This window comes from Lynx canadensis, chromosome B3 (genome assembly GCF_007474595.2).
Source record: "Lynx canadensis isolate LIC74 chromosome B3, mLynCan4.pri.v2, whole genome shotgun sequence".
In the NCBI taxonomy this organism is placed as follows: Eukaryota; Metazoa; Chordata; class Mammalia; order Carnivora; family Felidae; genus Lynx; species Lynx canadensis.
In genome coordinates, this window is record NC_044308.2 from 39,517,752 (window position 1) to 39,536,734 (window position 18,983).

At 52.9% G+C, this 18,983-nt stretch overlaps 1 protein-coding gene across 1 annotated transcript in view; it reads left to right on the forward strand.

Moving 5' to 3' along the window:
* IGDCC4 (immunoglobulin superfamily DCC subclass member 4) overlaps nt 1–12,226 on the forward strand; it is a 37,598-nt gene extending 25,372 nt beyond the window's left edge. Inside the window, 10 exon segments of the mRNA XM_032593506.1 lie at nt 133–316; nt 1,075–1,202; nt 2,745–2,915; nt 3,168–3,305; nt 4,428–4,533; nt 5,026–5,254; nt 6,024–6,185; nt 6,750–7,194; nt 11,777–11,895; nt 12,134–12,226. Coding sequence (XP_032449397.1) covers nt 133–316; nt 1,075–1,202; nt 2,745–2,915; nt 3,168–3,305; nt 4,428–4,533; nt 5,026–5,254; nt 6,024–6,185; nt 6,750–7,194; nt 11,777–11,895; nt 12,134–12,226 — 1,775 coding nt within the window.
* Nucleotides 12,227–18,983: the final 6,757 nt, after the last annotated feature.

Genomic DNA, 18,983 nt, shown 5'->3' on the forward strand with positions numbered 1-18,983 from the left:
AATGATGCTACTCAACTCTCAGGATCGGAGGAGAGAGGGTGAAAATAAGTGCCTTAGGAACTGCAAACCACTGCCCATATTTCGGGATGAGTATCCTCCCTCCTTTCCCCACACTCTGTTTTCACCTTCCAGACTTGCCCATCCAGAGGGGACCACCCTTGCCCCCCGCCCACGTCCATGCGGAATCAAACAGCTCCACATCCATTTGGCTTCGGTGGAAAAAGCCAGACTTCACCACGGTCAAGATTGTAAACTATACTGTGCGCTTCAGCCCCTGGGGGCTCAGGAATGCCTCCCTGGTCACCTATTATACCAGGTAGGGAAGCCAGCTAATGCTGTGAGGGGGGAGGAAGGCAGCAGCTGGTGATGGGGGGGACCCCAGGGATTCAGGAACCTTTCATGGCTCGCATGTCGCACTGTGGCACACTGAGGGTCTGATGCCCTGATGGTGACAGGTGGAAAAGGGGAGTCCTGTTATCCCATCCCCTCACACAGAACCTCATACTCAACCCCAGAGAATGTGATGCAGGACAGACCCATTTCTTCGACCTCAGAGGCCTCCTGACATGATGGGGAGGAGAGAGGCCAGATGCTGTGCTGAGAGGGCCCCCAGTCAGATTGGAAGGCACAGCCATTGCCCTGAGGAGCTGTTGGTTTGGCAGAGGAAAAATTGCATAAAAATATAATAGAAAACACTACAAAGCAAATAAAATAGGCTAAAGTAGAAAAACACGATAGTTATGTACAGCTGCAACTAAAGGACAATTAAGTCAAGGAAAAGATGCATCAGAGATGGTTCCTTGGGTGCTCAATGACTTGGATTAATCCAGGCAGGTTTCCTGGAGCAGGACGCCTAGTTCAGAGATTGGACAGAATACCTTGGGAGCAGCGTACATCCAGACCTCTCTATAGGGCCCCTGGGTGGTGTCAGTGGCCCCCATGCCAGAGAGTAGATTCCCTGCCCAGGGTGGGGCCTGGAGCTGGGCTGGGCTGGACTGGGGGAGTGGATTTGGAGGGGCCTGCCCTGCTAGGAGGGGGTGCCTGAAGCACCAGTCACATTTCTTGCCTCAACAGTTCTGGAGAAGACATCCTCATTGGTGGGCTGAAGCCGTTCACCAAATATGAGTTTGCAGTACAGTCCCACGGAGTGGACATGGACGGGCCTTTCGGCTCCGTGGTGGAGCGCTCCACCCTGCCTGACCGTGAGTGGCCCCCTTGCCAGCAGTCCATCTTTTACAAGCAATCCTTCTTGCCCAACGGCCTTCTTTTTTTTTTTTTTTAATTTTTTTTTTTACATTTATTTATTTTTGATAGAGCACAAGTGGGGGGGGGAGCAGAGAGAGAGAGAGAGAGAGAGGGAGACACAGAATCCGAAACAGGCTCCAGGCTCCGAGCTGTCAGCACAGAGCCCGACGTGGGGCCCGAACTCACAAGCTGTGAGATCACGACCTGAGCCAAAGTCGGACGCCCAACCGACTGAGCCACCCAGGCACCCCGGGCCTTCTTTTTTGATACGTCCCTCAGAGCCCCATTTCTGTCTATCATTGACCTTGCATTTGTGTAGGCCAGTCCTGTGCTTTAGGCATAAACATAATAAGATTTAGAGGAGTGGCTTCTTTTATGGGACTGCCAAGACCTCACTGAGTTGGTGAAGAGGGGCCAGGTCAGGGAGGCGTCGTGGATTCTACATTTGGGTCCCCATCCTGCCCCTGGCACACAGGAAACCTTGGGCAGATCCCTTCCCCATTGGGCCTCTGTTTCCCCATCTGTAACAAGAAAGGATGGGGCCACTCACTGTCCAAGTCTGTGACTGTGTAACCTCTAGAAATGGCATTCCAAGACAAATGGGTTTTTGTTCTCATAGCAGAGGCTCTTCAGTTCTATCAGCCCTAAAACTGTTTACCTTCCCATAGACAGAAGACCTTTGTCCCAGGATCTGATATAGGAAGACGTTTGGGGGGTGGGGGTGAGAGCTCTGCACTCATGGATTTGTTCTTTAAAAGCACTCCTTACAAATTGTTTCTCACCTACTTATGACTTCAGTTATTGTGGTCTTAAACTGCATAGGAAGTTGAGGGGGCCCCATTGTTTTCTCAGAGGAGACTTTATGACATTGGCTCCCCAGCACAACTGGCCGTGCTACAGACAGGGAATGTTTTCTCCTTTTGCAGATGGAGGGGTGGGAGACTAGAGCTGAGAGTCAAAGAGGGTTCTGACGGCCTGTAATGCTGTGGCTGTCTTACACCTTAGAACCTTGGGTCCCCATCTCATCCTCTGCCAGGCCTTGAAGACCTGAAACCCCAAATATCTGACCCTTTCCAACTCATTAGTCACATGTGTCCCTACTTCTCACTCTTCCTCATTCACCCCCATCCCCCGGGATCAGCTTCTTCTCTAAAAACAGAACACAAAGACTTCCAAGGTTTTACTTCTCACACTGGGCTTCCCATGACCCTTAGGACCTGTGTCAGGGGCAGACATAGACAAAGGCTACATAGGGCATCAATGAATTTTACTTGAAGACTTGGAGAGTTTCTGGGAGGGGAGAAATAGTGAAACCTTTCCAGCTGTTTTCCAGAAACTCCCCAGTTAGAGATCAGATCTCATTTTGTTTTGTGGCTTGTGGTTTGTCCAGTGAAGGAGGAGAAAGGGAGGCCATGTCCTCATGCCCCATCTCCCAGCTGCCCCCAGAGCTGGGGCTCTCAGTGACTGTGCCTCTCCTCATCTCTTCCCCTGCACCCCAGGGCCCTCAACGCCCCCATCCGACCTGCGCCTGAGCCCCCTGACGCCATCCACCGTTCGGCTGCACTGGTGTCCCCCGACGGAGCCCAATGGCGAGATCGTGGAATATCTGATTCTATACAGCAACAACCACACCCAGCCCGAGCACCAGTGGACCCTGCTCACCACGGAGGGTGAGGGCTCCCACACCAGGGCATCTGAGCAAGAGCTTCCACACTCTCTCTCCCTTTCCCAACCTCTCCAGTGGCTGGGTTAGTGGTGAGAGTGTGGCTGAGGTTTGTCCCGGGGGTTTCTAGAAGGAAGAGGCAGAAGCTAGTGCCTGAGTGGGAGAGCATACCTTCCGAGTCCTGCTTCCCAGGCTATCTCTGCATCCCATCCCCACCCAGCCCCCCAACCCTGCTCTCCCTGCTTCCCCCTGCCCCCAGGAAACATCTTCAGTGCTGAGGTACACGGCCTTGAGAGTGACACGAGGTACTTCTTCAAGATGGGGGCACGCACAGAAGTGGGGCCTGGGCCCTTCTCTGGTCTGCAGGATGTGATCACTCTCCAGGAGAAGCTCTCAGGTATGAGGGCAGGGAGGGAAAAGTGGGTCCATCCTGGGACAGCCTAAGTTCTTCTGAGGCCCCTCAAGTTGACCTCTAATCCTAAAGTTATCTCTTCCAAGGCCCTGTTCCCAGGCACAACTACCATTTCATCGTTTTGGACAGCTGGCCTCGTAGTTTGGTGCAGAGAGGACAAATTTGAAGGGGAAATTGGGTGTAGTTCAGTGGTGATTCAGTCGAGAGGTCAGATTTGTGGGAGACTGGCTTTGTTCTTTGGGAAATTGCTTTGATTGGAGGATTGGTTTGGAGACATGACGAGCCTTATGGAGTGGGAGTGGGCAACAGAACTGGCTATATAATTTGCAGGGCCAAGTGTGAAACGAAAATGTGGGGCCTTTCTTCAAAAATTAGAATTTCAGGGCACCTGGGCTCAGTTGGTTAAGCATCTGACTTCAGCTCAAGTCATGATCTCACCATTCGTGAGTTCGAGCCCTGCATCAGGCTCTGTGCTGACAGCTCAGAGCCTGGAGTCTGTTTCAGATTCTGTGTCTCCCTCTCTCCTTCCTCCACTTGCACTCTGTGCCTCTCTCTCTCAAATATTATTTTTAAAAAATTAGAATTTCAAGATGGTGACAGCAGAGCATTAAACCAAGCACGGAGCCCTTCCAAGTGTGAGCCCCGTGAGACCACCCTTGTAGCACACCCACGAAACCAGTCCCAGTTGTGTTTCACTGAAAGGCCAGGTTGACAAACAGGGACCACAACTTCAGATTTCCAATGGGGAGGATAGTCAGAGAGGCAGTGGTGGACCCCTTCTTGCATTCTGAGTGTCAGGGCACCTGGGTGGCTCATCCAGTTAAGTATCTGACTCTTGATTTTGGCTCAGGTCATGATCTCACAGTTCGTGAGATCAAGCCCTACATCGGGCTCTGTGCTGACAGTGTGGAACTTGTTTGGGATTCTCTCTCTCCCTCTCTCTCTCTGCCCCTCCCCTACTCATGCTCACTCTCTCTCCCTCTCTCAAAATAAATAAACTTAAAAAAATACTTGAAAAAAAATATTTTGAGTGTCCAAAGGGTGAGACTCTATGAACCCTGAGCCTCTGGCCTTGACCTGTTCTGTCCCCTCTGTCTCCACCACCAGACTCCTTGGATGTGCACTCAGTCACAGGCATCATTGTGGGTGTCTGCCTGGGCCTCCTCTGCCTCCTGGCCTGCATGTGTGCCGGCCTGCGCCGCAGCCCCCACAGGTGGGTGAAGAAGCCAGTCTGACTACAGAGAGGAGAGATTTCCAGAAGGGCTCCAGAGATGAGAAAGCAGGGAGAATGGCCACGATTTGCCAAGGAACCCTTAGCGCCTCCATTAAAATTAGGATTCTAGGATGGAGGGATTGGGGGTGATATCCTCATGAGAGTGGGGAGTGGGTTTTGGGGAGCCCCCAGCCTACCTCCTCAGCAAGGGCGGGCATAGGCAGAGCTGCCTTCTCTCACTCTCTCTGTAGGTACCAGCATCTTGGAAAGAGGGACCCCAAATCTTCAGATACCTGGAGTCAAGGGAGGGAAGGTCCCATTTGCAATGTTTCAGCTGTTTTGAACAGTTTCTTAATCATTACACAGACAGGGAAACCAAGATCCAGAGATGGGCAGGAACCTGCCCAAGGACATAGGCTGAACTAGATCCCAGTCCTGCCTCTACCCCTCACTTTTTGACCACTGTGCCTGATTCCCTATCTTCCCTTTCAGAGAAGCCCTCCCGGGCCTGTCCTCTACGGCCAATGCTGGGAACCCTGCACTGTACTCTAGAGCCCGCCTTGGGCCCCCCAGCCCCCCAGCTGCCCATGAACTGGAGTCCCTTGTGCACCCCCGTCCCCAGGACTGGTCTCCACCGCCCTCAGACATCGAGGACAGGGCTGAAGTGCACAGCCTTATGGGTGGCGGTGCTTCAGACTGCCGGGGTCACTCCAAGAGAAAGGTAAGCCTGGAGCCTGGGCAGGTCAGAGCCCCACACCACAGCTCATTTCCAAATAGGACACCTGGGGGCGCAAGAGTACAATGTGTGTACCCAGAGAGAAACTCCTCCACCCTCCTCCTCCCCTTCCCTGGACCAGCTGTAGAAGAAAAGGCACTCTCTCCTTCCTCCCTGAAAGGGTTGGCAGGGCAGGGAAGCAGATGGGCCTCCGTCCCTGGCAGAATAGGTCAGTCTGGTTCTCCTGGAAGGAGGGAAGGGCCTCCTGTGGACTGTTTGCCGGTGACTCAGAGTGGCCACAACGCCCAGATCCCCCCTTGTGCTGGGAGCTGGAGAAACCTCTAAGACCCATTCCTCCCAGTCCTGACCAGGACAAGAGGCTTGTCAGCTTGGCTATGGCCCGGTGAGACCAGGACCGGGATAAGGTAGGCCCACATAGGGCAGGTACCTTCCACGCCAGCAGCGGTGGCTCATCCTGCCCTTCTCTGAGGAGCCTGCTCAAACCCATGAGTGCTTCTTCCCCCTTTCCCTGCCCCTGTGGTGAAGGAGAGCCTGCTTGGCTCGGACACTTCTAGGCTTTGCCAAAGCAGGTGGTATTAGGCTTTTCTGCAGGAAGAATTCTCCATCTTCAAATTCACCCCCAGACTCTCAGGCCCTCCCCACAGCCCTAGTGGGGAGGTAGCAAGAAGGCCAAGAGTCTCCATCCACTTCCCTCTCTTCTGCTCTCCTCTTCCACTCAAGCCTTCAGTGCTCCTGTGTCTTTCCCCCCTTGCAGATCTCCTGGGCTCAGCCAGGTGGGCCAAGCTGGGCAGGTTCCTGGGCTGGCTGTGAGCTGCCCCAAGCAGGCACCATGCCTTCTCTGACCCGGGCCCTGCTGCCCCCTGCTGGAACTGGGCAGACACTGTTGCTGCAGGCTCTGGTGTATGACGCCATAAAGGTCAGTGTCCTGGGAAGGAGGGGCAGGAAAGGAGAGAAGGGGCTCTGTGCTTGTGAAGAGTAAGTAGTGAGCTTTCTGGTGACCTCTGAGGGTAATTTCCCTGGGGATGGAAGTCTAGCTAGGAGAGAACCCCTGGAGCCTCTGAAGGTGGGCGGGTGGAAGGCAGGCAGTTTCCGGGAATCTGTTTCACCTGAGTTGAAGACAGTCACTCCTCTCCCCATACCTATGTGGGCCCGGCAGAATCACCATGGATCTGAGGGTGGGCCTGCCCTCAGTGCATTCTGCCCTTCCTCCTATGCACTGAGGCTCTGACTAAATCTGGTGCTTCTGAACTCTGGGCAAGGGCAAATGGGTAGTAGTCCATTCTTCTCTGCCTTTGCGTCGGCCTGATCATCATCTCTTGTAGGACAATCATTGTACTTCCTTTACTAACTTCCAGGTGATACACACTCTGGGGCTTGGGGGAGTGGGTCAGTCCTCCTCCACGCCAAGTATGTTGGTCGTTCTTCTGATGATCATTGTCAGTGATGATTACCTCGTCTTTGTGTTCTCTGCTCTGACCAGGGCAATGGTAGGAAGAAGCCACCCCCAGCCTGCAGGAACCAGGTGGAGGCTGAAGTCATTGTCCACTCTGACTTTAGTGCATCCGAAGGGAACCCTGACCTCCACCTCCAGGACCTGGAACTTGAGGATCCCCTGTCTTCGGAGGCTCCTGACCTCACTTCGAGTGTCGTGGATCTAGGGCAAGGGGTAGACTGGCTGGACAGGGAGCTGGGAGGGTGTGAGCAGGCAACCACGGGGCCAGACAGACTTACCTGCCTGCCAGAGGCAGCCAACGCTTCTTATCCGTACCCAGACCTCCAACCTAGTGAGGCTCTGGAGGAGACCCCTGGGAACAGCTGCCAGCCAAAGGCCCCCTGCCCTCTAGGAACCAGCCCAAGCCTGCCCAGAGCCCCAGTCTCCTCCTCTGCCTAGCTCCCCTACAGGGTGCAGTTTGGGGCAGGCTGGTGTGAGTCATGGCACGTGTGGCTGAGTATATACACATGTGTACCTGCAGCTCCTGAATATCATCAAGCTGTTTGGAACTTCCTGGGGTGCTTTGGCCATGGGGAGAGGAAGAAATGGTGTTTTCACTCCCCCCACACTCTGTGACACATGTGAGGGACCTGTGAGGCACGGCCGTATGTGTTGTACTCATGTGCACGTGCTGGCTGGTGAGCTGAGGAACTCTGGTCTAGGCAGTGGTCACTATGGCCTAACTGATCCTCCAGGTCAGGACAGTGACCCAGAGTGGTCAGTCCCCAGCCCAGTGGGCCTTCCCCCACCCCTCCCCCCTGCCCACCTCCGTCACCTAGCTGTTTATTACACACTCTGAGAGTGTCTGCAATGCCCTGTCTGACAAAGACAGCCCCGGCCCATTTTCCGGTCTGGCTGGGCTGAGTGCAGTAGGCTCTGAATGCCTAACATTTCAGTTGCATCGCTACCCGTCTCCCTTGCCCCTGTCGCCCAGCCCAGATTGAGAGGGTGACTCTGGCTGCCCTCAGAGCAACTCTGCATTTCATTTTGTAATTTGGGAAGTGCCTGGTTTTGGAGATCCACTCCCTCGGGCTCTCCTCTCCTCCCTTCCCCTTCACTACTCTTGTGCTCCTGTCAGCCCGCTCTCCCAGTTCTGCCCTGCTTCTTCTCCCTGATACTCTTTCCTTTCCTCTCCGCTGTCCATCTGTCTCCTGTCTGTCTGTCTCTGCTGTCTCTCACACCTCTCCCAGACTGCATCGTGTGGTTCACCTGCCTGGGTTCAATCTCTGCATCCTTCCCTAACAACATGACTACCTCATGTCTGCTTTGAGGCCATAGCGTGACTTCTGTGTCCGCCATTCACTTCACTCGCCATCTTCCTGACCCTCTTCTCTCTGTGCCGCCGTATGTCCCCTCCCCCCCCCCCCCCAGGCAGACTGCCGGCCCCGCTGCAGGTTTGGAGAAGACCTTCCAGTTTCCCTTGCATCTATCTCTCTCCCTGGGATTGAGACAGGAGGATTCTCCTTGGAGGTGATGGATCCAAGTTCACGAAAGGGGATTTCTGAGACCGAGAAAGGGGAATGTGACCTAGAGGCTCAGGATAAAATGATTCCCTCCCTTCTAGGCAGGGAGGCAGGGTTGCTAGATGGAGGGGGTTGGGGCCCTTCCTTCCCTGCTGCAGCCAAAGCTGGAGAAGGAGAGTGGGGATTAGGGGGCACCACAGCCCAGCGACTTCCCACTCTGTGCCCTAGGAACATGAGCTGCTGGACGGGGGTGAGAGGAATTTCACCCTCTAGGTGCTGGAAGCGAGGTCTTTGCACAGGACAAGGGTAATTGGCTCATTTCATTTTTTTCCTTTAAAGTCAATCTTAAAGTCATTTTCTGTGACCTGTCACACAGGGACAAGCTGGACTTCTATTTCCTGTGTAGAGAAGATGAGCCATTAATGTGATTTTGCACCCCAGCCTCTCATAGGAGCATAGAATGTGGGACTTTTCTCCCTAAATGCATCTTTTTAACTGATTGGCACATAAAGGGTTAACTCTGGCTTCTGGGCCAAATTGGAAATAACCAGTCTATCCTTTCTTTTTCTTTCTTCTTCTTCTTTTTTTTTTTTTTTAAATGGTGAAATGTCTCTCAGCAGAGTTGCAGCTTCCTCAGACCCTTTCAGCATCTGTGTTTATTACACTCAGGCGTCACTCACGTTTGACACGCGCACCTCCATTTCCTCCCCCACCCCCTCCCCCTCCTCCAGCCAGCCTATGATAACACTAAAGATTATTCATGCTGGTTTGTCTCTCGTTTGGGACAGAATTGTCACTTGTACTATTTCTGTAGCATTCGGCGTTGCTGTAGCTAACACCACTGTATATGTTTCATCATTGCTCTGAAGGTCAAAAGCTTCGTTTTATTTCGCTGGTTTGATTTTTTTTTTTTTCCTAAAGGGGAAAAAAAAAAACTGCCCTGAATTAAAGGGCTGTTTTAACAGTAGGCTCTTAGCATTATGCCACATAGTCATTTTTCATGTTCTTGTTTAACAGGCACTGAGGCTCTGGTTTAAATTAAATAGCTGCAAATAAGACAATTTATAACCCATTAGGTTGGGTGGAAAATTGTTTCTCAAAAGCAAATAAGTAATAAATCTGGTATCTGCCTATAACTCACACTTGATAAGAAAGTGGCCATTACTCACTAGCCTTATATATGATTTGGGCCCTGGGTAATTTGGAAGTGTTAGGTTTGTGTCTTAGTAGCAGTATTTTTATTAGAAAAGAGTCTATTGGCCTTTTACAGGGTATTAATCCCTTTGTCACCTACCATCGATGCCTTACATTTTTTGAGTTTCATTTAGAAACCTTCCTTTTCTTGATGCATGACACGTGTAATCGGTACCTGCTCATTATTTGTCTGTATTTAGTTTATGCTGTATTATTTAATTATTTTTCCAGCATATTTTCCCCTCCTTACAAATATGATAGTCTTTAGTGTTAAGCCAAGGCATTGATCATGTATCTGTCCCTATAATGAATTAATAAACTATTTTCCAAACACGTGGAATGACTAGAATTTCCTCAGCCTTTCTCCCCTAGAGAATGTATTTCCTGCCAGGAGGGGAAATGCTGGTTGTGGAAGGTAGAGAGCAGGTGGTTCTGGGAAAGAACTGAACTATCTTCCTCCCACAACAGGCACTTAACCTAGGAAAGATGCTTTCTTTGATGGCATTCTTTTAGGCTTTCTGGGGACCTCTTTCCATCTGGGCGCACATTTGTTTAACTTTCTTGGGTGCAAAAGAGGAGTGAAGGAGCAACTCCAGAGGTTTGGGCTTAACGACTATTCTTTTGTGCAACTGTGGTCTCCAGAGTTGCTCATGGCTGCATATTCACACATAGGGGCACTGTGCCCCCGCATGCACACTCACTGTCACGAACACCCTGGTGTCAATTAACTCAAACCTGGGCACACAGCCACATACAAAACTCTGCACCCACGCCCCACATGCATCTCAGGTTCGTGGTTGGCAGTCGCTCTGCTAAGATCTTTACAGAGCCTGCTTGGTGCCTGCTTTTCTATTTGAGGGAACCAAGAGCCAGGGGCTGCCCTGCCCTGGACCACCCCCAAAGTGGCTGGTGGGCCCGACCAGTGTTAATTGACAGATCATAGGGAGAGATATGCACATTTTGCATGCAGCAGAATAGCCATTATTTGCATATCACTCTCAGACCAAGCGTTGTGATAAAGAAGAATTAAACACTTGTCAAAATGAATTTAAAATGACAGCAACTCAGGACACTGATTTGACCTCTCCGAGTCTAGGACAAGCCAAGAAGGGGTTATTGAGAATTCAAGCCCGGCAGGAGGGAGTTCCAGGACTTTGGGCCCAGGGGGGCCCCCCCTTCTGTCCCTTTCCGATGGCCAGTAGAAGCCCATCATTCCTGCCTTTCCTCACAATGAAATAGATTTGGGGCTTTGGTGCATCTCCTGATCCTAAATTTCTTTGGTGTGCCCCCTGACCCTGAATTTCCCCATTACCCCTCATTGCTCACTCATATGCCTCAAGCTGTGCCTCTCAGACTCATCTTCCAATTGCCACTGCCGAGTAAGGAGTCCCTGGGCTGCACAAACCCCGTCATTAGTAAATTTATCTGATCTCTGGAGGCCTGCACTTCTTTATTCATTTGCACCAAAGTTCATGTATGGTTAACACTCCTGATTGCAAGATTCCACAGCTGGTATTAAAAGAGAGACGTAGTTATTCTGCCATCCCAGCCCAATGCCAGAGGAACAAATAGCTGAGTGAGGCAAAGACTACCCTCTTTAAATCTCCTTCTCCTAGAACTTAGTAGATGGACCAGCTCATCATGCTGGACTCGACAGAAGATCATTTACTAATGAGTGGCCAAAAGAGAAGGTCGCTGAGGGCTAGCAGGGGTATGTGTCTCATAAGAGGTGATACATGCCTATATAGCTTCTGTAAAATTCTTACTGGTTGCCTCATATGTTCTCTGACATGAAACACCTAGAATCTTCTTTGTGACAGAAATGTTATTGAGAATTTTAACTTTCAGTTTGCCAGGTCATTTGTTAGGACCTGTGTTTTTAAAAAATCCCTAGGGGTGAGCAGGAGAGAGAGAGAGGATTATCTATATCTTTCAGATGAGCTCGGAGAGTGACTGCCTGGGTTGGCTGGGCTAGACAGCAAGCAGAACTGGGGTCGGAACCCAGGTTACTTCAGCGTTCTCATTGTCCTGTTGGGTCTGCTACCCCAGGGCTCTGGGAGAAGCTGCTTCCTAACCCCTTCTACCTCCGGTCCACCCAAGCGCCAGAACTCTGCAGTCTAGAGAGACCAGTCTTGCAGCTAAACGTCCTAGCCTTTGGGTGGCAGGACCAGAAACCATGGAAAACCGAACCTTTGACAAGTTTGTGCAGCTTTTAGGGAATTATCTCGAAAATACACACTTGGACACGGTGCAGGAGGGCGCAGCAGAAAGAGCGGGGTCAGAGCAAATCTCATGGCTTTGAGTGCTTCTCCGCAGCCCGGACCCACTTGACAGTCTGCTGGGTCTCCACTTCCCCAGTTCCCCAAGTCCGGGGCTGGCCCGCGGGCAGGGGGTACCGGGCAGCAGCCCGGGACGGCGCCTGCCGCTCGAGCCACAGTTCAAAGCGCAGGGGGCGCGTCCGCCGCTCAGCCGGGAATGTCCGGCCGCTTAAAGCGCTCGCCGGCTCTTTTGTTCCCCAGACCGGGCCTCCGGGGAGAGGGGCTGGGGGAGGGGACCGGGAGGGGAGGGAAGGGGGGCGGCGGGCAGAGGGAGGAGGGCGGGGCGGGCGCGGGCGGTGCGAGTGCGGAGCGCGCACCCCGGGCAAGGCTGACAGATCACCGGGGTGGGTGCAAGATGGCGCAAGCGTCGCTCCCCCTGCGCCCCCGGCGCTCCTAGGCAGGCATGTGGCCCCAGCCCGCCGCCGCCCGGGCTCGGCCCCGGCCGGAGCCCCGGCCCCGGCCCCGGCGCCGGCCCCGCGGGACGCTGTGAGCTGCCAGAGGCCCCGGAGCCGCGCGTCGCCGAGCCGAGCGGACCGAGAGCCCCATGGCTGCTCCGCGCGCCGCGCCCCCGCGCAGCCCGCCCGCGCCGCGCCGGCTCCGGCTCCTACTGCCGCTGCTGCTGCCGCTGCTGCTGCCCGCGCCGAGCGACGGTGAGCGCCCCGGGCGGCCGCGGACCGAGCCCCGGGAAGGGCGAGTAGGGAGTAGGTGGGCGCTAGGGGCGGACCTGGGAAGAGCTGCGCGGACCTGCCGGCGGACTCAGGGCCGGAGGGTCTTGCCGGAGAAGGGGAGCCGAGCGGGACGGGGCGGAGCTGGGGGAGAGGGCACTGAAGCCGGTGGCAGGGCAGGCAGGGGGATGCTGAGGACCCGGCCCTGGAAGAGAGACTGCGGTTCAGTGCGCTGCGGCTCCAGGACTCCGGCAGGACGCGAGCCCGGACCGATATGCGAGGAGCGCGGCAAAGCAGGAGCTAGGCGAGCGGGCTGAGTTGGGGAGAGGGGGAAACGAGCCACGGGGCACCGCAGGGCTGAGTCCGTCGGAGTGAGCGAGTCGGGTGGACCAGAGTAGCCCGAGGCTGCTGAGACCGAACGCAGCAGATCGGGCGGGGGGGAGGGGGGGGATGGAGGCGGGTCCGAGAGGGCACGTCCTGGATTTAGAGCTGGGACTGGCACCGGGAGTGCTCAGGGAAGACCAAGCAAGGGGACGAAGCAGAGTCCCGGAGGGCCTCGCCAGGGGAGGGGGAGACCCAAGACAGACCCCGCGAGCCGAGGAAGGGGAAGGGGAGCTGACTGAGAGGGAACGAGCGGCGGGGACACTCACGTGCCCGCCCTTCCCCGGAGGGTGCACAGGCGGAGCGCCCCTGTCCCGAGGCTCGGGGGTCTGCCCGCGTTACTGCTCAGAGCTCCGTCATCGCCACCCTTTCCCTCTGTAGCTGTGTGGGCCCATCTCACGGGAGAGGAGTTCAAGTCTAGTCCCTTCCCTTCCCACCCCACACACTCAGCGGACACTCGTCCGGGCGGTATTCTCTCTTCTCTCAGCTCCGGAGAAGAAAGATATCGCGTCCGCATCTACGAGAAGAAACTTTATCCCTCAACAGCTATACCCGGGTTGGGTTGGGGGCTGAGGCGGCTGAAACGCAGGACAGGGGGAGGGTGGGTAGGGGGTCGAAGGGGTGTAAACCCTCAAATGTCTTAAAATATTACATATCCCTGTGTTTGGGGGAATCGTCCGTAACCCCAGCCCCCCTCCTCCTTTCTCCCCACCCACTTTCCATCTCCCCCAACCAGGGAGGGCGCTGGTCTGTTGGGGAGGGGCCAGCTCCAGGATCGCTAGTTCCCTGGAAATGTGACGAGGGCTCTGTGGCTGCCCTTTCAGACCAGGTGGGTTCATTCCTCCTGGAGTGAAGTTGTAACTGGTCTGGTAAGTGGCTCGTTGGGGAAGTTGGAGACTTGGCGTCACGCCTGGGATTGGAGCGTTTGTCCTTCCTGTCGGGATTCTCCTGATTCCCGGATCACCTTCTTCCCCTTCTCTTCTTCCAGCTGTGTTTTCTTCTACAGGAGTGGTGAGGTCGCTGAGAGTAAAGGTTCTAGAAACCTCCCTGTTCCTGAATTTTGGGAAGTCTGAGTTGACGCTTGGTATCCCCTCAATTCTCCTTATGACAAAGGCAAAACAGCCAGAACAACCCACACTCAGAGCATCCTAGGGGAGAAGCAGCCAGGCTGGGCCATAACCTAGCCTGTACCTGGTACCGCACCCACACATCCTGCTCCCTGCCAGGCATCAGACCAGGCCTCAGATGGTTTTGCCAGCAAAAATAAGCAATGATTTATTACTGTCTCACTATACCTTTGCTTAGAACATCTACCTTTTCTCTTTTTTTTTTTTTTTTCATCCTAAATGTTTATTTATTTTAAGAGAGAGAGAGAGAAAGCCAGGCAGGGGCACAGAGAGAGGAAGAGATTGAATCCCAAGCAGACTCCGAACTGTTGGCACAGAACTCAACACGGGGCTTGAACTCACAAACTATGAGATCATGACCAGAGCCAAAACCAAGAGTTGGAAATTTAATCACCTGAGCCACCCAGGCTCCCAGAACTTCATATTGACTTTGAATCTGTTCATCTTGTTCAACAACTCTATGATACAAGCCACATTGTGTTCCTGATTTATTTTTTCTTAAGTGTTTATTTATTTATTTATTTATTTATTTATTTATTTGGGGGGTGGGGAGGGACAGAGAGAATCCCAAGCAGGCTCCACACTGTCAGCGCAGAGCCCGATGTGGGGCTTGATCTCAGGAACCCACTGAGATCAGACCTGAGCTGAAATCAAGAGTTGGCCGCTTAACTGATTGAGCAACCCAGGGGCCCCTATCTTCCTGACTTAAACAGATGAGGAATGGGAAGCTAGGACAGGTTGAACACTTTACCTAAGGTCACACCCTGCAAGTCTGTGAGGCTTCAGCGTTTAGCCAAAGTGACTGCAAAAGAAGCAGCAGTTGTGTTGCAATCAGTCTTACTTTTGGATCTCAGATTTGTAACTGTTAATTGTGACACCCTGGACAAGTTGCTTAATATCTCTGGACATCAGTTCCTTATCTGTAAAAGAGGGAATGGTACGCATAATCTCTCTCTCTCTCTCTCTCTGAGACGGTCTGCTGACTGAGTAAAATACTGCATGAGACGGCACTTTGTAATGCATAAAGTAAGTTCTGTATATAATAGGGGTTTCTATTAGCGTTACAGAAAGGTGGGGTGGGTGTGCAGATCCAGGGAACTTGGAACACCTGTGTATGGAGTTCTCCCTGCCTGTTCATTCGACACTGACCTCTCCTTTTCCTCTCATCTCTCCGGCCCGATACAGGTCTTGGCCACTCTGCTGAACTGGCATTTGCTGTGGAACCAAGCGATGATGTTGCAGTCCCTGGGCAGCCTATAGTGCTGGGCTGCAGAGTGGAGGGGACTCCTCCAGTGCGAATCACCTGGAGGAAGAATGGGGTGGAGCTGCTGGAGAGTACCCACTCCACCTTGCTGGCCAATGGGTCCCTGATGATCCATCACTTCCGGCTGGATCGGGGAGGCAGCCCTTCAGACGAGGGTGACTATGAGTGTGTGGCTCAGAACCGCTTTGGGCTGGTGGTCAGCCGGAAGGCTCGAATCCAGGCTGCAAGTAAGTGGACACCCTTTACTGTTCTTTCCCAGACTGGGTATCCAGGGCCAGCCTAGGGGTTGGGGGCAGGGGAGCAGTACTGTCTTCTGCAGCCTTGTGGAGGACGGATTTCTTAGTGTGGGTCACTTAAAAGGTACATAGTAATCATTCGTGGTGGTAGAATTATATCACATATTCTTTTAATTGATTGGAATGTAATTTGACAAGAATGTAGCCAAACACTGTTGCTGGGAGAGGGAGAGAAAGAGGGTGAGCCTTAGCCAATTCTTGGGCCGGTGTGCCTTAGCTTCCCGTATACTGTGAGCACCCAGGCCATTGAGTAGGATTCTCGTGTTTAAAGAAACAATAGTTGGGGCGCCTGGGTGGCTCAGTCAATTCAAGCGTCTGTCCGACTTTGGCTCAGGTCATGATCTCACAGTTAGTAAGTTCGAGCCCCACGTGGGGCTCTGTGCTGACAGCTCGGAGCCTGGAGCCTGCTTCAGATTCTGTGTCTCCCTCTCTCTCTGCTTCTTCCCAGCTTGCACTCTGTCTCTCTCTCTCTCTAAAAAGTAAGTAAACACTAAAAAAAAAGATTAAAAAAAAAAGAAAAAAGAAACAATAGTCATACTTTATGAGTGATTTAAGAGAATTTTTAAGGGTGATTTAGCTACATGCCATTTTTAATTATGTGCTGACTTTCAAATCTTTTGGGTAGGATAAGACTCACTATACAGTAGTGATATTCTGAAGCTTGTGCACAATTTGTTTTGCAAAAAAAAATATGGCAGAATAATTTCAGGGTCACCGCAATGATGACGTCACTCCCATTCACCTTCATGCTAATGTACTTGGTTTTTTTTTTTTCAATTTCAGCTTTATTGAGGTATAACTGACAATAGAATTTTAAAAGATTCAAAGTGTACATTGTGGCGACTTGCTATTTGATGTGTTTTGGATGGAGGGAAAAGGCCAGGCAAGGTGTTTCTGTTCTAGAATTGTGCTCGGCTTGCACTGATGGACCACCAGTTGTGATGAAGTGATGGCTGTGCTCTGCTGCCCCGTCCTGCAAAAATTCTGTTGTTCTTTGTGCACACTCGTGGGTGTGTAACCCAGACTTACCTATGGATCTGGTCGGTGGCAGGCTGGGGGGTGGGGGCGGGGCGGTCCTGGCTGAGAACTGCTGCTCTTGAGAGAGGGCAAAAGTTTTAGAAGTGGTAAGTGTTCTCTGCCCCATAACTTCATACATCTAGGGGAGGGGGTGTCCACTAAAGAGGCTGATTAAAGAGGCAACACCTTAAAGGTGCTGGTAATAATTCTAGTTAACACTTAGCAAGCACTTGCTGTGTGCTGGGCTCCCTGCCTAAGTGTTTTTACATAAATGATCTCATTCAGTCATCATCGTGGCCCAGGGAGATAGGCAGTTTTTGCCCCCCTTTTACAGGTGACAGCACTGAGACTTAGAGGGATTCCATGACACTGCAGTAGGCCGAGGAGCCGGACTGCAGTCTAGGCTGCCTGAACCCTCCCCCCTCCCCCTGACTCCTGTGGCATGTTGCCTCTTCCCTGGTTGATGGCTGCCGAGTTTCTCCCTGGCTCTGAGGGCATGTGCACAGTTTCTGGGAATGACTGGTGAGTGATGAATCGTTCTGAGGCAGGAGCCCTCTCATTGAGTTTAAGATGCCCCTTTGTTCTAAAGAAGGCTGATCCAGGCCCCCATATGGAGCTCTCTGGACCTTGAGACGGAATCACTTCTGGCTCAGTGACCCCGCAACCCCAGCCTTCGGCGGTGTAGGGAAGGCTGGTGCATCCCCTGAGCAGATGGCTGGGTGTGAGGAAGAGAAGCGTGGACGTGGACACAGGGGTGGGGCCCCCGGGAAGATTTGCCCATGAGAGAAAGGAGATTTCTCAAGGTGATGACCCCCACACTCTCCCTGGCTTGTGTCAACACTGGCCCCTGCATCGCTGGCCTAGAATTCTGGGAGATAAATCCCAGGTGTTTATATATAGCTAATTGTAAATGTGCTTTTCTATAAATGGTAATACCTTCAAGATGTTTGGTTTCCTTAAACTCCCACAGTATCAGGAACTGAGCTGTGGCTCTAGCTGGGGGAAGGGCCGGTGGGTGAGGTCAGCCTAGTTAATCCTTTGGGGTCCTGGGGACAGCTGGGGGGTTGCCTCCAGGCTCTGGCAGTCTGATGCGGCCTCCCTCTCCACCCCCCCTCCCCGCAAGGCTTGTGACCCCGTGGGGGAATGCTTGGATACCAAGCAACCGGGTGGCTGGATCTCCTTTTCTCACTTCACAAGCTGATGTCCCTAGAAACCTCTAAAGCTGATTAGCTGCCTGAGTTTTCTCCTTTGGTAATAACTCCCTGCCCATGTGCCTGCAGGCACTGCAGATGTTGTGTGACATGGGAGGGTGCCTTGCTGAAAGGTGTGAGGAGCCCTCTGGAGCCCCCTGCTTCTCCTGCCTGCTCCCTGGGGGCTGATGGGGAGGGGCCATGCTAAGCACCGCTCACAGACACAGTCCGCCCAGCCCCAGCGGATTAGCCTGGCAGGGCAGATAGGGGTCCAGGTCTGTGGGGGCAGCCCTGGGGGGCATCTGACCTTTGGGCCAAAGGCGACAGCTAGGAACGCCCCCTCTTCCATCCCAGTGGTCTCAGATGCTGTCATTCAAAGATGGCCTGACCAGGGTGGACTACACGGCAGGCTGATCCCTTGAGTGCTTCAGGTCCAAATACCTCCTTTTTAGGATGGAGTGGCTCAGGGTCCTGAGAGTATTCATGAGTCCAGCATGTCTGGGTTCTCTGCCTTGCAGTTCCATGTGCTTACAGTCTGGAGGCTGCAAATTAAGACATTTGTTAATAAGACAGACCCTGGACAAGTTAACCTCTCTGGGGCTCAGTTTACTCACCTGTGAAATGTGCATTTAATCCTACTCTGTGGGATGATTGTAAGGACTAAACACACCCCACTATTTGCCTGGCACATAGGAGGCACTCAGTAATGGGAGCCAATGCTGTATTCTTCATTTAAAGGCGATTTACGGACATGGCCAACAAAAGCAAACTGCCTGACTCTGCTCCCAGCCCCCAGCTTTCTCCCTCACTGGGATTCAGTTAGGAAGTACTCCAGGGAAATCTACCAGGGAGTGGAATTATTGGAGCCAGAGTGCAACTTGTTCTGTTTTAACTCCTTCCTGGGAAGGCCTGGGGATTCTCCCAAACCTCAGAGTGTGGGCCTCAGAGTGTGGGCTGAAGCTGGGTTGGCCTGTGAGACCCTCTGCCATCCCTCTGGAGGGCTCTGGGGAAGGCATGTGCATCACCTGACCCAGTGGGAATATGTGCATTGGCTCACACCTGTTGAGGTCTGTGCCCCTGGATGACCCCAAAGAGGGATGGGCTATGGGGAGTCCAGGCGGCTCAGTCCCGTGGAGTATGCTCTTGATCTTGGGGGTGAGTTTGAGCCGCACGTTGGGTATAGAGATATTTTAAAAATAAAGTATTTTTAAAAAAGAGAGAGAGAGATAAATGGGCTAGATACAAGGAGGGGAGATGATTGGAGCACCCACCCCCCACTGATATTCTCAGTCCCTGCCTTCACTTCC